The sequence below is a fragment of the Bos javanicus genome, chromosome 4 (genome assembly GCF_032452875.1).
Source record: "Bos javanicus breed banteng chromosome 4, ARS-OSU_banteng_1.0, whole genome shotgun sequence".
Lineage (NCBI taxonomy): Eukaryota > Metazoa > Chordata > Mammalia > Artiodactyla > Bovidae > Bos > Bos javanicus.
The window spans coordinates 51,753,055-51,779,840 of NC_083871.1; the positions used below are offsets into that span (position 1 = coordinate 51,753,055).

General features: G+C 42.7%; 1 protein-coding gene across 1 annotated transcript in view; it reads left to right on the top strand.

The window, feature by feature from the left end:
* The first annotated feature begins 376 nt into the window (after positions 1 to 376).
* WNT2 (Wnt family member 2) overlaps positions 377 to 26,786 on the top strand; it is a 44,371-nt gene continuing 17,961 nt past the window's right edge. Inside the window, exons 1-4 of the mRNA XM_061414027.1 lie at positions 377 to 1,245; positions 3,352 to 3,578; positions 8,887 to 9,164; positions 25,602 to 25,866. Coding sequence (XP_061270011.1) covers positions 1,163 to 1,245; positions 3,352 to 3,578; positions 8,887 to 9,164; positions 25,602 to 25,866 — 853 coding nt within the window. The 5' untranslated portion in view covers positions 377 to 1,162. The remainder of the gene's footprint in view (positions 1,246 to 3,351; positions 3,579 to 8,886; positions 9,165 to 25,601; positions 25,867 to 26,786) is intronic.

The following is a 26,786-nucleotide window of genomic DNA, read 5'->3' on the forward strand; positions in this document are numbered from 1 at the left end:
CCTTTCCGGTGATAAACGGCGGGGCTACAAGCCAGTTGCTGCTCAAGATGCTCCACCCGCGGGCTCAAGCCTCTTTCTCTGGGCCCGCCGGGGGCCCAGATCAGGACCGATGGCCCCTTTACCTCCGCAAGGCGCAAAAGCTGAGCGCCCGGGCGACAAGAGGCGCGACCAGGGCTGGGGCGCGGACCCTCGGCCGGCTCCTGCTGCCTCGCTTCCTCCCTGCATGCTCTTTTGCGCCAGGGAGGAGCTGGGTGTGCGTAAAAGCCGCATCTTCCCCAGACGCTATGGCTGAGTACGCCTGGGTGAGGTCCGGAGGGTCAGGGACCTTCCTGGCTCCCCTCCCTGCGAGCTCTGTATATAAGCCCAGCACGGAAGAATCAAGGCCACAGGTCCTCATTTCCTTGAGGCCTGGCCCCTCCCTCCCCAACCTTGCCCTCCTTAGCTCCAAATTTACAAGTGTTTGCTCTTCCTTTGGGTGTTAGGGAGAGAAGCGGAGGAACGAGTTGAAAATCAGCTCTGGGGTTCTGCCTCCTGTACACAGCTATCTCTTTACCCTCTCCCTCGTTTCCCCACATTGCACGCTGCGGGACTTCTGTAGCCTCGTCTACCCCGAGCGCTTGGTCCCGCAGCTGGGCACCCACTGATGCTCTTTGACCCGGAGCTTCCCGAAAGGTGCCTGCCTCCGCGGGTGCTCGAGGCCACACAGAGGTGTTTCTTCCTCCCCCCCGCACTTCACCCACAGACCTCTCTTGCCATCATTTCATCCACCCTTATATAAAACACCGCTCCCCCCACCCCCACCGCCTCCGCCACCCTAGCCGGCGCAGCGCCCCCTCCCTCGGCTGCGCCTGGGCGGGCAGGGAGCTGAAGGGACCGGGACGCGCCTGAGGCGCGCAGAGCTCTCCAGCAGCCCGCGCTCGCCGCGCCTGGGGAATTGGCTGTGGGCGAGGCGGCCCGAGCTGGCCTTTATCGCTCGCCCCGCTGGTCGCTTGAAACTTTATCAGCGAGTCTCGCCACTCGCCGCAGACGCGAACGGGGGGCGGGGGCGCGGCGAGGCGCCGGCGGCCGTGACGAGGCGCTCCCAGCGCCGAGCGCTTCTGCTCCGGGCACGCATGGCGCCCGCACACGGAGTCTGACCTGATGCGGACGCAAGGGGGTTAATATGAACGCCTGTCTCGTTGGAATCTGGCTCTGGCTCCCTCTACTCTTTACCTGGCTCAGCCCTGAGGTCAGCTCTTCATGGTGGTAAGTCCACGCGCACGGGCGCCGAGGGATTTTGGAGATGGGAATCGAGACCGCACTGGTCACATAGATCCTTCCCGGCGGCGCTTCCTCGCAGCCGTGGCAGTCACGGATTCCGACCCGATCCCAGCTGCTGCCCTCTCCTATTACCCCTTCGCTTTTCCTCGGAAGGCCATTCCGGCTTTGACAACTCCAATCCTTCCACCACTACCGCCACCCACTACACACACATTCCCCTCAAACGAGAGCTCGGATGTTTGGTTTATTTGGAGCCAGCTGAGTGACAGCAAAATCGGGATCTTTTAGACCAGCGCTAGCCGGGTCTCTAGCTCCACTAGCAGAGACGTCTGTGTATGCGTGCGCACGCGCGCGCGTGTAAACTCACCTCCAAAACTACAATCGTCTCCCTCTGCTCCCACCCCGCAAAACCCTCAAGGTAAACCGACGGGTCAATTCAGGCAGGCGCGAGCCGTGGAACCCAAAGCGTGTGCTTTTGCATTATTTCTCGTCCTTCCACATTCCTAGTGCTTCACCCCAGTGGGGCGGAAGAACATTTTGCTGCCCCCAGGTAGAGACTACCACCTTAATAGAAAGCTCCAGAGGTCGGGGACTCTAAGACGTTACCCTGTTCGAAACCAGTCACCTCAAAGGGTAACTTTGCTGCTGTCCCTTTATACGGTAATCTTCTATTTTGCAGAGTAAAGGAACTTTGAAACCTAACAGGTTATCATCCTTAAATGTTACAAGGGGAGAGGCTCTCCCCACCCACAAACTCTTCTCCATCTCCTTCTGATCTTGAGAAGAGAGAGTTGAGAACTCTCTAACGTTTTTGCACGTAAAAACTTCAGACCAGACACTTAAAACTCGATTTAGAAAGATCGGTTATCTGTTATGAAGTGCTTTTTTTTTTTTTTTAAGAATCTGGCAGAAGGAATCTTGGCCAAATGAAAGACTAGAGCAGGAAGCTTTAGGAAGACACGAGCTCTCCAAAGAAGCAAGGCAAAGGGTTGATAGGAAGAGGAGTTCAGTTCCTTCCTAAGCTGCTTTGAACAGAAAGGCGTTTAGCCTTGACATTGCTGACACAGGATCAAAGATTGATTTATCAGAGTGACCATTTTTCAATAAAATGACTATTTCTGTTTCCATGGGTATATAAACATTATTTACTGCCCAGGCTTTTTGTCACATTGTCTCTCAGCTGTCACTTAAATATATTTTTGGGGAGTCACAGCTGTAACGATTTTATGATCATATAAAATAATGAAAATACAAGAAAAAGACATTCTCCTTGTTTGATCGCTTCAAAAGACACCTATGGCAGCTTGGGTTATATAAAAGGTACCTTTCTAAACATTTCACAACTAATAGAGAACATCTGGGTAGAGATGATGATGTAATTTTTTGTTAAAGTTTCTTTTCAAAAGTACTTTATGAAGCTATAACACTGTTTGATTCTTCCAAACATTTAGTATCCTTAATAACAATAGAAAGATTTTTTTTCCAAGGGTTCTCTATAAAAGTCAAAAAAGAGCTGGAAAATGGAAATATTTAAAGGATTCTTTAGTAGGAAAAGAATGGCATGTCTGTGCAGAGAGTGTAGCATCAGATCCCAGTAGGTGCTGATTAGACAGACAGTTTCTTTAAGACACTTAAACATCAGATCAACAAAATGGCAGTGAGGAGCTTCTAAAGGTCTACTTCCTCCAAAACCAAGTCTGGACACACTGTATATTGAGATCAGAGCCTTCTTGAGAAAAATGTTTTCCAAAAACCTGTTGGCCCTTCCCCTCTCACCCCATTCCTGGACTGCAGACCTCGCCTCTCCCACGCTGCCCAGAGCCTCATCTGGTGGCCTTAGCTTCGTGGCCAAGAAACAGTCAGCACTTAGTTTTGGGGTGGCTTCTACCAGATCACTTACCACACCTGCCGTGCCACTTCTCCAGTGAACTTAAGTTTAAAAAAACAAAACAAAACAAATTTTGCTTTCTAGTATCCCCTAAAGGATAAAGAATTCATATTTGAAATGCTGTTTTGAACTGTTCCCACTCCGGGGAAACACCCTGCCAGGCCTTGCTGTTCAGTACTCTCCCCAACGTTGGTCCTTCCTAGGTACATGAGAGCTACGAGTGGCTCCTCCAGGGTGATGTGTGACAACGTGCCAGGCCTGGTGAGCCACCAACGGCAGCTGTGCCACCGACACCCGGATGTGATGCGTGCCATCGGCCTGGGCGTTACTGAGTGGACGATGGAGTGCCAGCACCAGTTCCGCCAGCACCGCTGGAACTGCAACACCCTGGACAGGGATCACAGCCTCTTCGGCAGGGTCCTGCTCCGAAGTAAGTCTCGCCTTCACACAGCTCATGGGCTCTGCCCTCACATACACACACCCTTATTTGGTCTTCACAGCCCCTGCCCATCTTGTCTTGCATTCTGTTCAGTTGAGAAGCTTGTTCTGTTGGGTGCCATTGGCCCTATTTTACAGATGTGGGCTCGAGAAATCAAGAAGCTTGTCTAAAGTTTTGGAGGAGGCTGATCATGGGTCAGGATGCAGTGTTCCTTGGCTCTGTCCATCCATGTCCCTTCATAACCCTGCCTGTCCCTCCAGGTTCAGATTTTGTCTCTAGGAGAAAAGTTAGCAGCAGCCACAGAGCACTCTTGACTTTTAAACTCTTCTTTCTGGGACCTGACCCTACCAGAAGGATTTAGCAGAAGATTGGGAAAGAATGCCCACATCTTTTATTGGCCATAAATGGTCATTGTTACAATAACAAATCAGTGTGATTGAAAAGCAGAGAGAAACCTCTGCTTGTCACCTTTGACTTCCCATTCAGCTACTCAGTCTTGGGTCACTCTGTTTCTGAACTCCACCCCCCCCCACCCCCACCCAGTAAACTGTAAATTCTGTAAGGCAGGGACTCATTCTGCCTTCTCTGCATCTTGCTTGTATCTCATATGTTGTAGGCAGCACTCATTCATTGAATGGTTGAATGAATGAATGGATAAACTTGCAGTGAGTACCTATTCTCCAGGTACGTTTTAGGCAGAAAGATATTTATGGAAGGTAGGGTGAGACCCATGAATACATCAAGGTAGACCTTCGAGATATTGAAGGTTTGGTTCCGGATCACTAGTCACTACAGTAAAGCAAGTCACATGAATTTTTTTGGTTTCCCAATGCATATAAAAGTTATGTTTAAATTATATATATGTGTATTACATTATGTATACATGTCTATTAACTACTGTAAAAACAATGTACATACCTTAACTTTAAAATACTTTATTCAAAAAATGCTGTCATCTGACAATGCAGGGTTGCCATAAAGCTTCAGTTTGTAAAAAAAAAAAAAAAAAAAAAAATCACAGTATCTGTGAAGCGCAATAAAGTGCAATAAAATGGGGTACGCCTGTGGTTTCTTTACTTTTTTTAGAAAGCACATTGAAAATTATATAATTACATAATAAATGTTCTGAATGTGGAAAGTAGCTCACTAGCTTATATACAAGCAGAGAAAATTAACTGAAAATCAAATCCTATTAAAAAAAAAAACAAAAAACCCATCCCTTAACCTGGCCTTAGCAGTTTCTTCAAGAAGCAGCACATCCCATTTGCTACTGGGAAATCTGACTGAAAACACAACAGTCTATGTGTGAATCGCAGAAACAGGAAGCTTTCCTCTTGTTTTTGCCCACCGCCCTCCCCTACCCCCTTCCTAAGAAAATCGTTCGGGCTGTGCACTTGGTAATGCTTAACAGAGGGTGTTTCTATCATGTAATCATCATAGCCCTAGGGTTTTATGAGGCCAAATGCATAACTGAACGTCTCTAAAAATCCCCCAAGGGCGTAGTGCTCTCACTCTTAGTGTATCCCTAAAGTTAATTTACTGCGATATTCTGCACTTTTATTCTCTAGTTTAAGAACTATATTCTTCTGCATTCCTTTTGGAGTTTCGATATGACATCGCAAAATTTTTGAAAGGATGATAATAATAAATTTCAGCTACATGGAATTTTAAGACTTCACCTAGATTAGTTCATCAGTGAATCAATCAAAGTGCTGGACCTTGTCAAAGAGAGTTTGCAAATATCTGGCACAAGAAATCTTTGCATATATTATGTACAGGCTCTCGGTATTTAAGATGTATTAGGAGTGTTCCTTTTCAAAGTTCTCACAACTGATTACAAACTATAATGACTACAAATTAAGAGTAGCTCTCATTTATAAAATGATCACCTATAGAGTCTGTCTATGAAAATCCATTAAGATGTCTTCATAATCAAAAAAAACCCTTTGGATCACAAATCAAAGGAAGCAAGTTTGACCACTGATCCTAAAGACAGTATATCTCCCAAAGCTGGAGATTCATTCATAAAATACTTTAACTTAATATTGGCAATATTGGTTTCTTCAGAGCTGTACTGTGGCTGAGAGGGGAAAGGTAATAAATAGAGAAAGCATAACAAGTTTGACTCAATCTAAGGCTTCAGGTAAATTAGAGATTATAACTGTATTTCCTTCAGATTTCTTTCATATGAAGCCGAATGCTCTGCCAAAGCACTCAAAACTTAGAACACTCATGCTACACAATTTCTTTCCAATCTTCATAGAAGGCCAGATTTCTTCCTGGACATTTATGTAAACTCCTGTGACTGTCAGTGATGATTTTGTGTTGGTTATGGGAAGGCTGAATTTGGCCTAAGGTAGCTTATCCTGGAAATAATCACGAAATTCCAATGAAGTTATCCAAAGAGTTTTCAATTAATTGCTTGGAGGGAAACTCACATCTTAGAGTTATAAAGAAGCCTCCTTCGGAAACCTAAGTGTTCTCATAGATGAATAGGAAAGGCAAAGGGCAGTACCATATACGAGGAGAACCTAAAAGTTACTAACATACCCCGTGGTCACAGAGAAATGGAGAACATTTGCTTCTTTTTCTTCAGAGAACAAGAGTAAGACCAGAACGATTTTTAGGAACTTTTGTAATTTGCTCATTGAACTGGCTGTCCCCAGACATGGGCAGAGAAATGTAAACAAAACTAGTAAACTTAAAAATAATCCTACAAGAATTTGCATATACCTCCAGAATTCTAGAGTAAGCCTTACATAAAAAAAAAGGTCATTAGGTAGCATCCTTGCGTTTTTTGTGTGTGTGTGTTTTTTTTTAAAGCAAGCATTTTAAAAAAGAGCTGCATAATCCATAGCCTTCCAGAAAGCCTAGCTTCTAATGTTTTGCCCTCCCAGTCACCTATACTAGCCTATACACTGAGTAAATACTGCTTGACTTATCTCAAACCAAAAATTAGAGAAACTTCAATAGTAACATAATAGGAAGTCTAAATATCACCATTCAGATTTGGATTTTGTTTAATATTGCAATGGCTTTAAGCAGAATCAGTTTTTCTAAAAGGCCTAAGATCAAAATTTATTTTGTTACAAAGCCAACTCTTGAAATGTGCTACTATTTTGCACATAGCATTTAAGTGATTCATCTAAGACATTTAACTGAAAACATCTTAAGGCTGTATCTACATGATACCAAAACATCTGGAGGTAAAATGAAAAGTCATTCCATGTGCTATTTTTTTTATTTAAATAAACAAATATCTAACTATTTAGTAATGAGTTTGAATAATAAATGACACATATTCAGAAAGGTGATGGTTTTGCTTTGGAAATTATTTCTGAAATGTAGCAGATTTTGAAGGATTTTTTTTTCTTTCAGCCAATAGTCAATGTACTTGTTTGCAAGTTAAGCCAGGATGCAGTCTATGAGTAAGCAATTCATTCCTCTACCAACTTGCAAAATACTGTCTGGTCACTGACATTCTATCTTCTGGATCTTCCCTAGCTTTCCCCTAAAAGACCACCTCCTAAAGTTTCTCTTCTTTCTCCTTAAAAAGTAAGATTAGTGCATAATAGATTATGCATTTGAGAATTTCCCCCCATGCGATATCTCTAAATGTGGGCACTGAACTCCAAATTCAAAACCAGGTTTTAGCAGACCAATGGGATGACTGTGGACAAGGTATTTTCTTAAACAGTAAAAATGGGTAAGATAAAAATTTTATTTATCTGAAAGCTACTACCAGAGATTAAGCCACATCTCCATCTATTAGTCATCAGTTTTTACAGAACATCTCAATTTCACTTAGAAAATCATCTGTGATCCTTATAATATAATCTGGAATCCTAAAACAGCTCCCACGACCATCACATTTCTCTCCGGAGAGCACTACCTGCTACCTATGGCAAATATTCATATAATTGATTCTACTTAACTTCAAGGCATGATTGATTCCTTTTCTTGGTTTGTTTGATGATTAGAGGTTTCAGGGGAGATTTTTTTTGAAGGCTGAGGTAAGTGCCATTTAATATGGTGTAGATACGTTTTCCTGATTTTTAATAATGAGACTAGCAGAGCAGATATTGTAAGGGATGTATAATAAATTTTAGCACTGAATGACAAACGGAAACAAGTAGGGCTTCGATGCGAAAAGGTGGTTTGTTCTCCCAGCTGCGTGGTTCAAAAAGTCACACTCGTTTTGACATATTGAATCACCAAATGGCTCTCCATTTGCTTCCTTGCATTGGCATTAGCTTGTTCAGCTTCTATTTTGATTGTTAATATATTTGCTGCAGCAACCATTAATAAAAAGGCATGCTAATAACAATGAAATACAGCTCCACTTGAAAAATGAGGTGCACACAGACCCTAAAGAGCCTTATATCTGTCACTATAGCACAACACCGTGTTATGAGTTACTACAGATTATTAAAATAATTTAATGTAGTTATTGCACTGAAATATGTACCTTTCAGTCTGTAAGTGAAAGTAGCCTGTGCTCTAATAAAGAACAATTCTAAGAAAGCACCCCAAAGGGTTCTTGCCCAGGTCTAATTATAAGCGGTAAATTTGTTTCCTTCCAGAAAAACCAAAGAAAAGCTTTTCACTGTCTTTCACCCAATACCAGTGATTAGCGCAGGTGTTCCAGAAGAAAGTAAATTCACCTTAATAGTTAGATGCAGCATGTAACTCAAGGATATTGCATATTGCCTCCAAAAATCTCTCCCTTACTTGCAAGTTGATGCCAAGAGGGGATGGCATCCCCTAACTGTCTTCCCACCTCAGCCCCTAGATTACTTTGAATTCAGCATTTCAGTAATAATCATTTACATGCATCTGAGTGTCCTCAATAATGCCTGGAAGGTTTTTTCCAGGAGAGCTGTAGTGGTATTTTAGAATACCAAAATATGTTATGAGACGACAGAATTGTAAAATTCAGACGGTATGGTGTAGAGGAGGAAACGAAGGCCTAGACACATTTGTCTCTTCTCTTCTGGGACACATGAGATTCTAGGTTAAAGAAAGCACATGTATGAGACTAACGTGTGCAGGGCGGGCTCCTGCTGCATTTTCTTTTATACTCTATTTACTTTAAGGATAGTTGTTACACAGTTATCCAAATTGACAAAGGCTTGTAATAAGTGCAATGATTCATACTCAAGAGCAAGCTTTGGCTCTAGGAAAGAATTCCTCAAGAATACTTTGTCAGAGGCAGAACAAGTATTAAACAGCCATCATGTGAAAGTTATTCACAACGAGCTATTCCAGACTACTTTTAAGAACAGCATCTTTGTTACAGGTAGCCGGGAATCTGCGTTTGTTTACGCCATCTCTTCAGCTGGAGTTGTATTTGCCATCACCAGGGCCTGTAGCCAAGGAGAATTAAAATCCTGTTCCTGTGACCCAAAGAAGAAGGGAACCGCCAAGGATAACAAGGGCACTTTTGACTGGGGTGGCTGCAGTGATAACATTGACTATGGGATCAAGTTTGCCAGAGCGTTTGTGGATGCCAAGGAAAGGAAAGGCAAGGATGCCAGAGCCCTGATGAATCTTCACAACAACCGAGCCGGCAGGAAGGTATGGGCTGCGACAGTGCTCACTGTGTAGACTGCATGGCCTTATAATCACTTAAGCCAAGCTTATCTTAAACTTTCCGAGAGTTACAAAATGCTTCTCATCACAGCTTCCCACTGTCCCCCAGCCCAGAGCTGTTTGCTCTAAAGAATACCACCAACTGGGCTGAAATACCCCACCTGCACTCCACCTTCCCTACCACAGCGGAGGTGAAAGAGTCCACCCACCGCTTTTGGCAGTGTGTACAGTCAAGTGTCTGTGGTCTCTCTGCATACTGTACCATGTAGTACAAGACAGCATCTGTGGCTGAGGCTAGGGCTGCTTCCCACATATGGATGGGACAGCGAATGCTTGTATCTAAGGGGTGTCAAGACCAAGAATATCTTCTCTCAAACTTATCATGAAAGCAGCTCACCAGGCATGGCTTGTTGGCTTCTTCTAGATTCAGGGAGGCTCTTTTTAAAACCAGACCCCAGTTTCACTCTTGAAAGCCCCACCTTGGGTTTTCTGGTACTGGATGAGTAAATGCACCAGGGGAAGACGTGCCCCCGAGGCGCTTTGGCCCCTTAACCGCTAGTCCTGCCTAACTTTTTGGGTATCTGGTCAGTATTCATTCCCTAACCCCTATTTGTTAGATGAGGAAACAGACCCTCCAGAGCTCAAGGTCACCTGCAGAATCACAAGAAATGTCAGGACTAGAATTCCGGTTTCACCTCCCAGCCGCGGGGTGGTTTGGCCTAGGATTAAACCATTTTAATGCCAAAGATCAGTCCACTGATGAATCATGTTTGGGGATATGGTGGCATGACCGGAATAACAAGAGAATCTGAATGCTGCATGTTAGGGCTTTGTGTAAAAAAAGCATAAACCAGTTGGGCTAATCAAACACTCAGTCAGAACCACTCTAAAATAACCTAATTGCCAATGAGAAGAGATAACCATAATTTGTCTTTTATCAACACAAAATAAAAATGTGCTTGATATTAATATGTAAAGAAAGATCAGCATAAAATTGAAAAGTCCCCAGGGGGGCTTTAATAGGAAAAAGAATAGAAAAGAATGCAGATCTGTTTGGTTGAAAACCCTTTTACTGGGCTCACAGAGGGAACAGATCGCATTTAAAGGAAGTTGGAAGGAAAGAAGTCTTGCTTAGCACATGGAATAAGATGAGTGTGACCTGAGCTGTTTACAAACAGTACCTTCTTGAACTTTGAAAATCAACATCCTTTATTTTCATGAATTTATGAACTTACAGTGACTGCTGCCAAGAATATAGACTACGGTTGTGCAATCCTACAACTATTGGTAATTACTGTTTATGCAATGGCTCAGATAAGGAAAAATTTACATTGACCTTTGTTTTGACATTGATACCACATGTATAGGTTATAAAGTGTGGTGTCTTTGATAGGAGAATGCTGCTCAATTATTCAAGCACAATATACGGATCTCTCAGACTATCTGTACAGATAAGAGCATATGGTTATACACTGCATCCAAAATAACATTGACTCATCAAAATAAATGTTAATTTTGCTTAGTAGGTCATTAGATATTGAATGTTTCCATTCTTCAAGACAATAGATCTCAGCTATTATACTGCAGGCTCTGAATCAATATGACTTTTAATGTAAATCACATGATTCCTCACTGGGTAGAGGTGAACAGCTGTCAGACCTCAGATATTCTCCTGCCTACTCTGCAAAACGTAGGAGGCTACTTTTGATCGGAATAAAAGTGCACACACTGACTTTTTAAAATGTGGCTTTAATTAATGGTGGGTGGGCAGACTTTTTCAAGGAGATGCATGATGTCAGTGAATATGAACTTTAATGAGAGTAAATGTATTGAGATAAACATGCGTCTCTAATTCTCTTCTTGCGGTCATTAGACCCCCAGCCTCGGCTCCCCCTTCTTACCAGCAGAAGGTCTGTGGAATCAAAATGAGAACAGGCTGGGCTGTGTTTGAAGGCAAACCTCCTGAGCTAAGCCTCCAACTGACCTGGCTCTAGTAAACCCCAGCCTCCAAAGCTGACAGCAACATTGATTCATTTGTTTTTTTATTCTTTGCTTTTCAGTATTTCCCAAATTGTCCAATATGAACATTTTCTACTTTTTTAAGTGGGGCTGGAGGGGAGGAGTAGGGCCAATACATTTTAAAAGAAAAGCCATCTATTCCAAGATTGTTCTGTTTAACCAACGCTACGCATGAGAATTCAACACTGCCATCACAACAGGCCTTAACTTTCCCCTAATATTTGAGCAGTTTAATTCCTTTTTTATAGCAGCTGGTTAGAGCACCCTCATGTGTCTCTGTGCTGTAATATCATTTTAGATCTTCTGTGCTATTATATCATTTTATTTTCATCACAGCTTCAACAGAATTTGTAATGATGTTTTCCTGAAACTCATCCTGAGTCTAGTTTTCTACCTCCAAATAGGGCTATTAATAAGTCTTGAAAAGATAAATCTACCTTGTTCAAAACAAACATTTTATGACAAAAGACATTCCGTAGCTTCTCTCAGCAGTTCTTTTTAGATCTAAAGAAGCCATGCTATGAAAGCTTGTAAATTGCATTGTAAGGTAGGTTAAGGTAAATGACAAGTAAAAGGTACTTGGTTGATATCCACCACTTGTTTCCTCTCACGATCCAGAAAATGGCTTTTAAATTAATCCACTCTTTCTACATGAAGTAATCCCAACTTCTTTTACGTTTCCTGAGAGAATGTGTCTCAAAATAGTCTATGTACCCAATCAAATACTGCCCTTCAATCACTGGACATTTCCATAATGAGAGGAATTCCATAAAGATATTTTCCCACAAAAGTATTTCTTACCATAGTGAAGATGGAACATAGGATGTGAAGCAAGACCTACCTTCATTTTAATCCTGCAATACCAATGGCTTGGTGCTGCCTCTAAGTCACTTCAGTCGTGTCCGACTCTGTGCGACCCCATAGACGGCAGCCCACCAGGCTCCCCCGTCCCTGGGATTCTCCAGGCAAGAACACTGGAGTGGGTTGCCATTTCCTTCTCCAATGCAGGAAAGTGAAGAGTGAAAGTGAAGTCGTTCAGCTGTGTCTGACTCTTCACAACCCCATGGACTGCAGCCCACCAGCCTCCTCTGTCCATGGGATTTTCCAGGCAAGAGTACGGGAGTGGGATGCCATTGCCTTCTCCGATGACCAATGGCTTAGATCACTGAATTCAGCTCTCTCAGATGTAAAAGGAATTTCAGAAGGCTATGGAAAGACAAGGAAGGGAACAGAAGAGAACCTGGCACATAGTAGGTGTTTAGTAAAAGTTAGTCCCCCTCTTCCTCCCTTAGTGATGTGAAGGTTATCTGTAATTTGAGGTACAGAATCAGGCACAAATCCAATTTGAGCTGGTATTTAGGATTCAATCTGATCTCTGCAAGTACCCAGAGACTCATCCTCAAATACAGTCTGACATAGTCTTCCCTAGTGTACAAAAGACCATCAAAACCCTTTGTAATTTGATTTCTAAAAACCCCCACAGGAATAAAAAAAATAGTATTAGTATTTTTGTTTTTCAAATAAGGAAACTGGGTCTCAGAGGGATCAAGTGGCTAACACACAGGGGCACGCAATCGTGGAGTACTGGGCTTGGGGGTTCAAAGCCTCTGCTTTCACCCTTTTGTCTTTACTACCTTTCCGTATTGTCTCTGTTGAGAAAGATAAACACACAGTATTTCTGTATTAAAAAAAAACTAAAAACAAAAAACAGTAGCAGTTGCTGCCCTTGGAAGGTAGTTTACTCATGATTTTCCCCCCTTTGTGTGTGTCCTTAATTTCACAAGTCTTCTAAAGTGAATATGTATTATTATTTTTAATAAAAGGGGAAACTTTGTTTTAAATGCCAAAAACATAACTTCTAGTCATCATGAGCATGCCTAATGCAACTCGGCCTTATTTGGTGGGATTCCCAAAATTTCAACTCAAGGCACAGCAAGTATGTGCTGTTGGGTTAAATTTGGGGAAAGCACTGTTTCTGGTACTATGGCACATGGAGAAAAGAATAAAACAAAGTTCTGACCATAAGAAACTAAACCTGAGTCAGGGAGACAAGTGAAATACAATTGCGAGGAAGCGCTATACTATATGGTAGAGCAGAAAAATCACCCAACAGAGCCAGTCAGTTGAGGAGAGAAAGGCTATGTCATAAAAGAGCTGGATGTTGGAGATAAAGGTTTCCCATGACTGAGATAGGGCAAACGCTTTCCAGGATGAAGGGCCTCCAAGTCACAGAAAGATGTGAAAGCAGAAAAAAACATCAGAAGTGAGGAATGACAAGGGTCCCAGGGGAGCTCATGACTGAGAATTAATACGGCCTGAGGCTTCAAATCGGAGTCATGGCCAGCTGTGGAGAGCCTCAAATGCCATGCTGAGATATTCAGATGCCGCTGTGAAGCAACAGGAAGGTACTGAACAGGAAGGTGCTGAACAAGGCACCGGGGGAGATGTTAAATACTTAAGTTCTATCTCTATGGATTGTTAATTTCTCTAGAGTCCACTTTAAAAGAATGATAGATTTCAAAATTCAAATCTCCTGGTTTGAATGAACAACTTAAAAAAATGGACTCACCAGGAAATTTATGAGACATTTTTACCTCCCTGAATTTTATTTTCAGCCTTACCTATACATATAAAGACTGATACAAGCTTCCTGATGAGTAGTAATTAAAAATTAGCACATGGCAACTGATGTTGCTATTGCTATTTATATTTTTAACATAATGTTTACATTGTTATTGGCATTTCTCTTATAGCTCAGGGAGTAAAGAATCTACCTGCAGTCTGCCTGCAATGCAGGGGACACAGGAGACACGGGTTCAGTCCTTGGGTTGGGAAGATCCCCTGGAGAAGGAAATGGCAACCCACTAGAGTAGTCTTGCCTGAAGAATCCCATGGATTCTGCCAGAGGAGCCTGGCAGGCTGCAGTCCCTGGTGTCACAACAAGTGGGACACAACTGAGCCCGAGCATGGACGGACTTACGCTGTCATTAGCTCATTGGGGGTTCTCAGCGATTGACATCATGTTGACTAAGCAACATGCAGGCTGGGACCCTGAATTAGAACACTGGTTCTAAAACTTGAGCACAATCTTGGAATTAGAACACTGGTTCTAAAACTTGAGCACAATCTTCGACAGTTTACCTAACAAGGATCGCTACATAAAATGTATATACATATGCACCAGGTTTTAAGCAAGCCTAGAAGATAGGTATCATTATTATCCATATTTTGCATATAAAGAGACTAATTTCAGTTAGGGAATAAGTTCAACTTGTTTCCCAATTCCCACTAGAATTGAATTTATTCCCTAGCTGAAATTCAAACTTAACCTTGCCTCCTGTAATTTTTATTTATATATTTTGATAGCCTGTATTTTATATGTGAGAAGTTTGGAGGGTGAAGATCCAAAGTTTTAGTTCTCTGCCCTGCCAGGCCAGCACCAAGCAAGGTCAGTGCTACGGAGCGGAGCACTGGGCCTGCCCCTGAGCTTAGCCCACTGGGGCGCGGCACAAAACAGATACTTCCCAGTTCTGACTACAGGAAATGCCTCCAAAGTCAACACAAATGGATACTGTACAAGATGTAAGCACAGCTTTACAGGCAAGTAAATCGTGGGCCTAATAAAGGCTTCCAAAAATAGATCCTATGATGCCACCTAAGATAAATAATACATAATGGTTCTGAACCAAGAGAACTGGGCGTGATGAAAAAGAAATCACTCTCTAAAAGTAAGGAATGTCAGTAGAAAGAAAAGTGATAAAACTGAACTGAATTAGAGCCAAACTGCTTTAACCTCCTATATATCCTCATCTTCCCCTCATGTTGAGCATTTTCATGAAGCCCAACTTTCACTTAGCACAGATTTATTTTCTGATTGGTTTTCTCCATTCATAAAATTAAATGCATTTTGAAAAATTAGATCAGTCCTCCCTGCCTCATCTCTGTCTTATTGGACCCCAAAATAGTATGTTCTTGATACTGTTGATCTTTTATTGTGTATGAATCAAAAACTAACCAAAATTAAAGCCCTGAAGCAAAGAGTAACTCTTAAGAAAATTGTTACAGTTCCAGGTAAAGTTCTATTATTCATATAAAATATTTTTTTAGACTAGCTTCATTAGTCAGTAAGAACTATTATATATATGGTTAGTCAACAGTAATGTTCTTGAATTCCACAAATATAAATTCTACACCTTATATTTCCTAGCTAAGCCCACCCACAGGCACTGTTTTTAAAGAATGACAGTGCTCAAGAAATCACAATGTCTTATTTAAGTTAATAAATGATTGCATAAGCAAATCAACTGCACAGTTTGCTAATAAATATTCCTTGTTTTCCTAGTTCCAGAGCATGTATGTTTGAAAGATATGTTGGTCTGGTTTTCACTCTCAGAGATGTGGACCTGTCAAAAGGATTTAATTGTTAATAAATGTACTTGGCTTTCAGCCAGTATCTGAAAATTAAATAATATGATTTTAATGTGTGTTTCCCTCAGGAAAATTGATATAGGACCAGAAATATGGTGGTTTTGTGGCAAACACCCAACTAAAAAGTGACGTGCTAACACTTCTTCAAATACTCAAGTTAAACTAAATAATTTAGTTGAAATATACAGCATATATCAAACTAAAATAAATCCTAAGTAGGCTTTCTAAGGCAAGGTCAGTAGTTAAGTTTCTACAGATTTCACATGGTATGAGGTAGACAGCCCTTTTTCTGATAGGGAGAGAATCAGTAGGGCATGACACAAGGGTCATAAACTTAGCAAAATGCAGGTACTTAGAAAAAAGACAACTCTCATGATGTACAAAGAAGTCTTATAAAGACACCCTGGCGTTGCTTGAGTTCTATCTTCAGAAAGGCTGAGTTAAGAAACTAAAATTTCACTCTCCTTGGGAGAAGTTTGTCTTTAAAACTGTCAAAATAATTCTTTGTGGACTAATTTAATGTGAAAACACTAAATGTAAAAACTTTTACAGAACCCACCACTGAAACCAGAGTAAAGGAACCCCTCAGGACTTCATAAGAAAGGCTGGCAGAGTCAGACAGGCTTAGGGTGCATCCTGCCTCAACCATGTTGCCTGTAAGACCTGGGGCAAGGTCCTCAGCATCGAGGTATCTCAATAGCCTCATCTGTAAAATGGGGGTGAAAACAGTATATGCCTCATATGCTTGTGTGGATTAAATAAAAGTGCTTAAATCAAGTGCTTAGCATAGTTTAACATATGCCAAGAGCCTAATGAATGTTATGCCTCGTTATTATGCTCTGACCTTTAGTTGGGACAGATACATATAAAACAGAATTATTCTGTTGCACAATGCATGTATTTCCTTCTTCTATACCTTTTTTTTCAAAAAACGTTCAGACTTCTGTTTCTGTGGTAGAGAATACTAATATTTATAAATTTCTTAAATTCTAAGAGTAGAACATAACTTCTGTAGACCTGAAGGCTTAAAATGCTGAAAGTCAAAGGTTTAAGGGCCATCCACAATCTACTAAGTAAAATTTTAGCAATAATGGAACGATGAGCTTATTGAAGATTTTTTATCAGGAAAAGTTACATATTAAGCTAAAATGGCTTCTACAGGGCTTAATGCCAAGAGTAATGCTGTCCTCAGCAGTCATATTTATTCATCTTTTTAAAAGTTGTCATGTCAAATGAGGTTTCATGATGAGATGCCACACAGCCAACACTGATGGCACTAAACAAGAGGTGACGGGGGGCGCTGGTGAGGAACTGTGCTGCTGCTGGGGGTATAAAAAGCTATAAGGGCCGTGAGACCGTCAACACAGGAGCCTACGGAGGCAGAAGGCGGAACTTTGACAGCAGTCAAGAATCAAAGAAGGAAGTGGTAGAAGAAATCCTTTAGAAAAGATTCAAGACAAAATAGGAAACAGGATGAATGTGTCATGAGGTGTGGCCTACCTTTCTGAAAGAAGTTTTCAGTATCACACATTGAAGACAGCAAGTCACTGTAATTGATTATTTATCATGTACTTTCTGTTATAAAAACAATACGCATACAAACCAAAGTAACAAACTGAGAAGTGCAGAAGTGTGTATCATAAAGTGAGAACATTTCCTCCCCTCACAATCCTTGTCTCCTTCCAGAATATTTCAAAGTACAATCAGATGCAAGCCTGTGGATAGAACATATACTTTTTCACTTCTTTCTCCCTCAGATCTCATTAAAATCATAGTAATGGAATAAACATGGCTTAAACCAACAATAAAGAGAATGGTCAAAGAAATGAGAGAACTCAACAAATTTCTGGAAATTTATGGAAAGGGAATGAAGAAACTGTAACTGATAAAGCAGGGTGGAGAAGCCTTCAGTCTAGCAGAATAGAAGTAGATGAGGAGGGGAAAAGAAAGCAGATGAGGAACATGGAAATCAAGATGCCCTGAGAAAATTTCAGATACTAATGAGCACTAGAGAGAAGCAGAGGTTCAAAAATTGGGATTAACTGAAAAACCCGCTGGTGGCATAAAGAACCCCATCTCCTCCCCTTTACCGCTGAACAGAACTCCTAGAAGTCTAGCATCAAATCTTCTAGGCTTTTTGGAGTTATAGTCCCCCAAACAAACAGTGTCCTACCTAGTCACTAGAAACCAAACCTCTGGTCCACAAGCCCTACCATATAACCAGATTCCTAAATATCTTTTTATGACTTCACTCTTAAATATGAAGAAAATGTCCAAGAATTACCATATACTTGATTAAATTCAGAAGCATAAAAGAAAAAACAAAAAAGCAGTACGTCAGGGATGAGAAGAGAAATTTTTAAAAACCAAGAAGATCCAAGAAGGTATTTATATCCATGAACAACAAGAATGGATGCTTTCAAAAAGTGACAATTAGAAAACAAGAGAGAACTTGGAAGAGAAAGTCAAAGAAATCCCCCAGAAAGTAAAACAAAAAGCCCAAAGGACAAATAGAGAGTCATAACATCACCTCTCTTTCCCACTTGAGTTTGAAACCAGCTGAAAAGTGGACAAGGGAGGTAGATATAAGGAGTAACAGCAGCTGCTGCAGGATTGGGGGGAAAAAAAAAACAAAACGGCAGCCCTGGAGGATGCAGCTTTGAAGCTTCCATTCCACTCCAGAGCTGGGTAGACTTACTCACCCTGTCCCAGGCTGTGTACCCGGGCTCTGCAAGGAACCCCTTGCTGGAGGGCAGGAGCTGATCATAACTCATCCTCTCCACATGCTGGCAGATGCCCAAAGAGAAGGAACCCAGACACACAAGCCCTGCTCCTTCCTCTAAACTCACCAGTTGGAAAAGTCTGTAGTCCTCCCCTGGGGAGAAATTAGTAAGGGGATAGACAGAGCCAGGAGTATTACTCTAATGGAATTTCTTCCTCAAGAAGCCAGGAAGAAAGTATTAAAACTATAAAAGAGAAAATATAAGAGACATGGAGGATTGATTCAGAAGGTTCAGCAACTTGACTAATTAGAAAGCCATAAAGAGACTAAAAAATTGTGGCGTGTTGAGGGGGTGGAATATTAAGAGAACATCTCAGCGCTGAAGTTTTCAGATTGAAAGGGCCCACTGAGGGCTGAACAGGACTAATTTTTTTAAAACTTCTAAATACATCCTTGTGATATTTCAGAACACCAAGGATAAGAGCAAGTTTCTAGTGCCTTTCATGTAGGGGGTGCGGTGGGGTAGGGGAAGTGAAATGAAAACAGAAATCAGCAGGCAGAGAATCAGCTGCATATCAGATTTCCCATCTGTAACACTAGAAGCCAAAAACCTTGGAGCAATACCTTCAATTTTGAGGGGTATTTATTTTCAACCCAGAATTTTATCACCAGCCAAGCTATTAGTTGAGTGTGAAGACTGAATAAAGACTTCATAATACACAAGGTTCAGAAAATGCATCCTCCATGCACCTTGAAGGAGTTACTCAAAAAGGGGCTGCAGTAGAGAGAAGGAATGAACCAAAAGAGAGAAAACATGGCATCTGGCAGTGCCGTGTGCTCCTCTAGGAGGGCGTGATCCCAGCTGTGTCCAGGCAAGACTAAGAAGATTCAGGGCCACAGAACCCCCCCCAGGAAAGGAGGGGACGTGGTGGCACAGGTGGAATGAGCGTTGAGAGTGGAAGACATTGGGTTACAGTAAGTGCACTTAGTAACAAGTAAAGTAAGAAAATACCAAGCTTCAATCTAGCAACATTCTTCGTCCCAGACGTTGTCCAATTGGATCAGAGATTATAAAATGCAGTCCTGGCACAGTCCTTGGTTGTGTGGTTAACTAAGGAGATCAAACCAATCATTCCTAAAGGAAATCAACCCTGAATATTCATTGGAAGGACTGATGCTGAAGCTCCAAAACTTTGGTGAAGAGATGACTCATTGGAAAAGACCCTGATGGGGGGAAAGACTGAAGGCAGGAGGGGAAGGGAGTGACAAAGGACGAGATGGATGGCATCATCCACTCAATGGACATGAGTTTGAGCAAACTGTGGGAGATAGTGAAGGACAGGGAAACCATGGGTTTGCAAAGAGTCAGACACGACTTAGCCACTGAACAACAACAAATATTTATTGTTTTCAGTTTTTAGATTTGATGTTTAGACATACCATGAGACACTTAATTATGATTATAGAACATTAATGCTCTAATCTTCGTCACCACAAAAGGACAGACCATGCTGATGGAGACTGGGAAGTGGAAGGGGAGGAGAACGGAGGGGGCTGCAAGTATCCTCATCTCATGAGAGAGAGCACTGCTGACTTCAGGAACTAGAAGAGGTATAAGGATTCTCCTTGAAGCTGGAGACATCATCAGAACCAACCATGATAGAACCATGTTGGGAGTCCGGGGGAGGGTAAAATTAGTGAGGTGTGAATCAAGTTTTCACCCTCACCCATAAGAAGAAGTCTATCAGGGACTATACAGCATTGCTTGGAAGGTAAATAAAGTGACTGGCAGAACTGTCACACTCAGTTGTGCCAGCTGTGCGTGGTGCCCCTCTCCAGAGGGCTCCATTCACTGGCATTCAGGTTTGTTTAGTTATTAAGAGAATTTTCTGGTGATGTCCATAAAATACCTTGAGGATGGGATTGTGTTTCTCACAAAGCTGGAGGAAAACTAGTACAGACCTTGTTCTACAGACACGTAATGAACCACCACAAGGGCACAATGCATTAAAAATGACCGCTCTGGGGTTGTGCCAAGCAGACCAGGAGGGGCGAGGTGGAGTGGGCACAGCAGAGAGTTACTGCTTTTTATTCTCTTTGCTGGACTCTAATTTTTTAAAATCATGTGTACATGCTGCTGCTGCTCCTGCTGTTTAGTCGCTCAGTTATGTCCAACTCTTTGTGAGCCCATTGACTGCAGCCTGCCAGGCTCCTCTGTGCATGGGATTTCCCAGGACAACCCACTGGAATGGGTTGCCATTTTCTTCTCCAGGGCATCTTCCCCAATCAGGGCCTCTCCTGCTTAGCAGGTGGATTCTTTACCACTGAGCCACCTGGGAAACCCCATGTGCACATACTTAACTTTAAAATTCAAGAGTAATACATAAAAACAAACACAAAAAGGCCCAGACTGTCTGGCAGTGCCTGGATGTCCCCAGGTCCCCTGCTTCGTTCACTCATTTCTTCACAGTGCAAATAAAAAGTCTGTTGCAGCTCCACAGCTGCCTGCATGGGAAGCCCCCAGCCCCTCTTCCCGCGCCTCCGGAGACCCCGGAGGAGAATCCTTGTGGCAGGGCCCTGCGCGGAAGCCTGTCCCAAAGCAACGCTAACGCAAAGGGCTGTTTGTGGGAAAATTTCCCTGGAGGTCAGGACATTTTGGAGACATAGGATATGACATAGCTTCTAATTCAGTCCTCAGATATCCCAGTTTCTAGAAATGTAAGACTGGCTCTGCACGTGAATGTCTTACCTGCTCTGGCCGTGGTGCGGACTCCTTTTCTACTCCGCCACCTTCCCTGGTTTGGACGTGACTCAGCCTGGCTGTGTATTAGAAGCACCTGGACCGGAAGTGCCCTCAAGGTGGGCCCCACCCCCTGCCCAGGTTATGGTGTATTCCGCTCCAGGAGAGGTTAGGGTCTCTGTGATGGAGGCAGTCTCCAGATGGATTCTAATGTGTAATCAGGAAGAGAACCACTGCTCTACTCTGCTCTCTCTAGTTGGCAGAGAATAATTCCAAGATTCTTGGTTCGTTTTTCTTTTTAACTTGAGGAGTAGTTTGATTGTTTTTCCCTCTTTCGGATTATGCAGCCCCTCAGACAGCATCCAGATTGTAAATGAACATTCTTTCCCTTCCTTCTCTGTGTATGCACACATATGCAAGCCTTTTAGAAGTGCATCATACAACTTACATTGTTCTGCAGTTTGCTTTTCACTTGATTTCCTTTTATGCCTGTAAGAATGATATTATTAATTAATCAAAAGCCACATCATATTCCTTTATTAAGCACATACCATTGTCTTGCTGACATCATCTGAGTTTTTCCTGATATTTTGCTAATTATGCTGCAGTGAACATCCATATGGGTCTGTATCCTTCAAAGCTTGTGCAAATATTTTCAGAGTATCACCAAAGTCAAAGGATACTATACATTTAAAATTTTGATAAGTATTGCAAAAATGCTATTTTACATGACATATTGATTTAATCTCTCACCAACAGTTTGTTAAAGCATCTCCTTTCCATGCTCTTATCAACACCAAATATCAAATCATTGATTTTTTTTTTTAATTATTTGCTAACCTGCTAGGCAAAAGCAAAAAAAGTGTTACACTATTCGAGTTTGCTTTGTCTGACTCCTAGTGAAGTTGAACATCTTTTTATCTTGTTATTACTACTTTGTACTTCTCCTATGAATGAACTGTTTCTTAGATTTTTTATGACAATTAGTTTGGAAGATGCAATGTGATTCCTATTTCCCTCCTTACCTCTTTTTTGCTCTAATAGGTCTATAACATTATCCATTTAATTCTTGATTTAGTCAAAATAGAGGGAAGCAGAATATGCACAATTCAAAATTTGAGAAAAACACAATTTACAGGACTATTTAAAATGCGTTTGTAGAAAGAGCATGGATCTGTGGGCGAAACATATCTGATTCACATTTTTCTAAAGTCTGCCTCTGTCTCACAGGGATGACTCTGGGGATTTGACTTTCCGTGCTGAGCCCTGGTTTCCATAACTGTAGAATGGGAATAATAATCTACTTTGCCTAATCATGGTAATTACATAAGACAATGTGTGGAGCCTGGCACATAGTGCCGTGCTTATTACTATAATGTTGTTATACCATTTGAACATTGGAATTCTTCTAAACTAGGAAGCATTGTTGTGAGCTTCTTACTCTTACATCAGCTACTTTCTAAATGAGGCCACCTAGGCTTAGATCCCCTGCCCTCTGCCTCTCTGATGGAGTGGGTCCTCTTCAAGGTTAAAGATTTGAATGTCAAGTCTGCAAACTCAATATACAGAAGAGGCAGAGGTAGCCCCCAAGTGTGACTGAGCACTGCTTGGACTGCCTGTTGGGGATGGGACCTGGAGATGCCAGCAAACCCAGTACCAGAGAAGGCGGCTCACTCTCCCCCGGGTTAATTGTCAGAGTCTGTGATTAAACTCCAATCAAGAACTGATCATGGTTCCAGTGGGAATACTTTCACTTATAAGTAACAGACCCCAGGGAACCTAAAAGATGAGGAAAACTCAGTATTTTGGATCACGAGAAGTCTGGAAGGAGGGCAGGGCCACGGTGGGTTCACTCAAGCAGTTCAGCAACACCCTCTGGAAGCTAGTTCTTCCTGTCTTTCCAGGCTGCTGTCTACAGCCTGTTGCTTGTCCTGCATTGGCTGCTTCATGTCCCAAGGAGGCAGCTGCAAAAAACTGCATCCAGAGACAGAGAAAAAGACATTTATCTCTTTTAAAGAGTGAAGGAACCTTTCCTACAAGCCTCCCAACAGATTATCTGTAACATCATATTGGCCCAAACTGTATCACTACATACTCTATGCAAAAAAAAAAAAAAAAATCAGTGGCATAACAGTGCAATTAGTATTAAAGATTTCGGTTGTTGTGGGTCAGAAAGAGTCCAGGCCAGTTCTGAAGCACGTGGCTACCCACACCTGAACAGAAGTTAGAAGGAAGACAGAAGTGGGTGCAGCCACTCAACAGTGAACCACGGTGATCATCAACAGGGTGTCCCACTCCTGCATGTGCTTATAAGAACTCATAAAGTGTATTTTAAATTAATATGCAAACCCTTCAGTTAATCATATACAAATACCAAGTTCTAACTTTGTAACCTGGAAACTTAGTATTAATATTATAAAGGAGAGTAATATATCCCATTATTTTCAAAGACAAGTATTACTTGTGAGTAAATAAGTCAGCTTTTAAAGGAATAAGCTTTGACGAATAAGCGTTCATAGTCAGTTCCCAAACGCTTGGCATGGAGTGAGCTCTGTGTGACTCCATCAAGATCTTTGGACAGAAAGCTCCTGGACAGGTGACCCAAGTGGGGCAGAGGGGGTGGAGTCAAGATGGCCCTCCTAGCGGTGTTTCTCTGGCAGAGGCCTGCTGTCCGGGTCACCTAATGAGTCTCATACCAAACACCTGCCATATAAAGATAGGGGGCAGAGGTGGGGGGCACAAGGGAAGTGTAGTTCCAGAAAAGGAGTCCATTCTGAAACATCCTTTAAAAATGCCCAGAGCCCCGTGACCCGGAGGACCAAACTCAGGACATTTCTCCTTCCTTCTATGTCCTTCCCTCCAAAGCTGGCTTATGCTGAACAGGGCAGACTTCAAATGTAACAGGACCCAGTCATCATGTGGGACAAAGCGGGGAAGGTGTGGTGCTATGGCCTGAGCCAAGAAGGGGGTGCATAACCGTGAAGCCCTCATGCTGTCTCGGCTCCTGCTAGATTGCTTTTGTGGGACTGATCTTCTGGAATGATGAACATTCTGTATGCTTGGTTCTACCATAGCATTGGATGGAAACTCAGTCTGTGCAAGAGGCAAAACCTGGGTAGAGTTACCTGGGGTGAGGCCCTGGGGAGGGACAGGCAGCCTGGAACGCTGGTTTCTGTGAGGTGGGGTGTAGGGTGAGCTGGGGTGCTGTGGGGAGCTCTACCCATTTTGTGCTGGAGCCAACCCCCATATCCCCACCAACCCCAACGAAGAACCTCAGAGAGTGGGCAGAGTTCCAACCATCAGCTCCAAGTTCCTAGAAACAGGGCTATCAATGTGTTACCCTAAGAATTTTGTTCCTAGCACTGTCTCAGATAATGTCACCAAGGGGTTTCACTCCCCTGCTGCCTCTGCCTCCCATCCGCACCACCCCTTGGCTTAGACATGCAAATGGAGAGGGCGGAGGCCCTCAGAAGGCAGGTTTCTCATCCTCTGCCCTGAGCCTGAGCTGAGGCCAAAGGCTCAGCCTTGGTGAGGTCTCCAGGGTTGGTCTCTCCCATAGCCTGTCTCACTCAGAAATGAGTGTCACAGTGCTCTGGGGAGCTGATGAGGGAGACCCTACTCATCCCACTTGCCTCTATCTCCTCTCTCCAAAAGAACACAGCACGCTCAGCTCTCACTGAGTTATTCAGAATAACTCAGCCAGAGCTGAGTGATAATCCCCCAAATTTAATGTCAACTTCAGGGTCACCGACTGACTTTCCAGTGTACCCTGACTCTGTCCTTACCAGCTGTGTAAACTTGGACAAGTGCTTTTACAACTCTGTAAGTCTTGCTCCTCAATCATCTGCAAATGAATCCTGTAACACAGGCTTGTGAAGATCAAGGTCATCGAGACAGGGTGCAGAAGCATCAGCACAATGCCTGGACCATGGGAAACACGTCATAAATAGGAATAATCAGTATTATCGGCTTATTGAAAGAAAACGGGCTTAGCAATTATTCATTTGAGTAAGAGGATACATTTTCAACATAGTAAAACTTATTTAGAAAATACTCTAATTCATTCCCTCATTCTTCAAATTGGCTCCACATCCCAGTAAATTCAAATTAGTGAGGCTTTTTTTTATGCCCATAGGGAAGCAGGTTCACAGTCAGGTGCTGGCCCTCGCCACCTGCTACAGTCAGGGTAGTGTGCCCAGAGTGACTAGCAAATGACTGCAACATCTCCCAGTCCTGAGTCCCAGGATCCTGGGTCTTCAGTTACTTCTCTTTTCCTTCCCCCACCCCTGCCTTTAAAAAAAAAAATTATTTTATTGCAGCATAGTTAATTTACAATGTGTTAATTTCTACTGCACAGCAAAGTGATGCAGTTATACATATATATGCTTTCTTTTTCATATTTTCTACCATAATGGTTTATGGTCACTTCCTGATTGCTTGGAGGTAAGAAAAGTGGCAGCGTGTGTGTACATTTGAATCTGCCTCCACTAAACTCACCTGTCCTTTCCCACAGGCTGTAAAGAGGTTCTTGAAACAGGAGTGCAAGTGTCATGGCGTGAGCGGTTCCTGTACCCTGAGGACCTGCTGGCTGGCCATGGCTGACTTCAGGAAAACGGGCAATTATCTCTGGAGGAAGTACAATGGGGCCATCCAGGTTGTCATGAACCAGGATGGCACTGGTTTCACTGTGGCTAACAAGAGGTTTAAAAAGCCAACGAAAAATGACCTCGTGTATTTTGAGAATTCTCCAGACTACTGTATCAGGGACCGAGATGCAGGTAAGTTCAAAACACTTTATTCAAAGTACCTAATTCTTCCGAGAATCAGCACTCCTCAGTTTAAGTGCAGTACTGTATTTTCCACCTGCCAGTCCTCTAAGTGCAGCCTGCTGTCTTCAGGTTCAAAGCTCAGGTTCTTCAGCATTCATATTTTAAGTGCACAGAAAGCTTTCCTAAGCAACTGGAGAAATTCACTGATAATGTGCAGATTCTGGAGAAATGGAACCCAACAAGAATGTACGTGGCAAAAAGTCAAAATGTGCAGATTAGCAAAAGTCCTCAGCCTGGGCAGAACTCTAACTGGTGGGTTCACGTCCACTACGTATAGAAGCCCAGCATCTTCCCTGTGATTTGACGCTCAGGGGAGGACAGCTTTGCAGTATATCTGCCCCTTTAAGTCCCACCTTTGTGATTATGGAAGAGGGTCCCACGGCTTTAGAGTTAGCCTGTTCTGAAATCCTCCATACCTCACACTCCCTTGCTCTTTCCAAAATGCTCTGAAGTTGCCAACTACTTGAAAGCAGGAATTCATCCCCACTGGCTCAGCTGTCGGAGAGCAGTGGATGAGGGCTGCCTAAGAGGCACTTCGTTTATTAAAGCCACACCCTTCCCTTGCTGACGGCACCTTCCCTGTCCTGAACTCACTCAGAGGGCAGCTCCATCAGCCTCAGTACAGAAGTTGCCACCTGTGGGCTTTACACATGTGCTTTTCTCCACCTCTTGCCCCTCCTGGTCAGCCGTGAACTCCGGGCTTAGCACAAAATCCATGCAAAGACTGATACAGAGTAAGAATGAGCACTATGTCTCAGTGGAGAGGAGGTGATGGGGAGCCCACAGCCAACTTATCTCAAGCCAACTTCTCAGGCTTAGTAGAAAGCAAGGGAATTCATTACCAGGAAAAACATCCTCAAATTCAAATT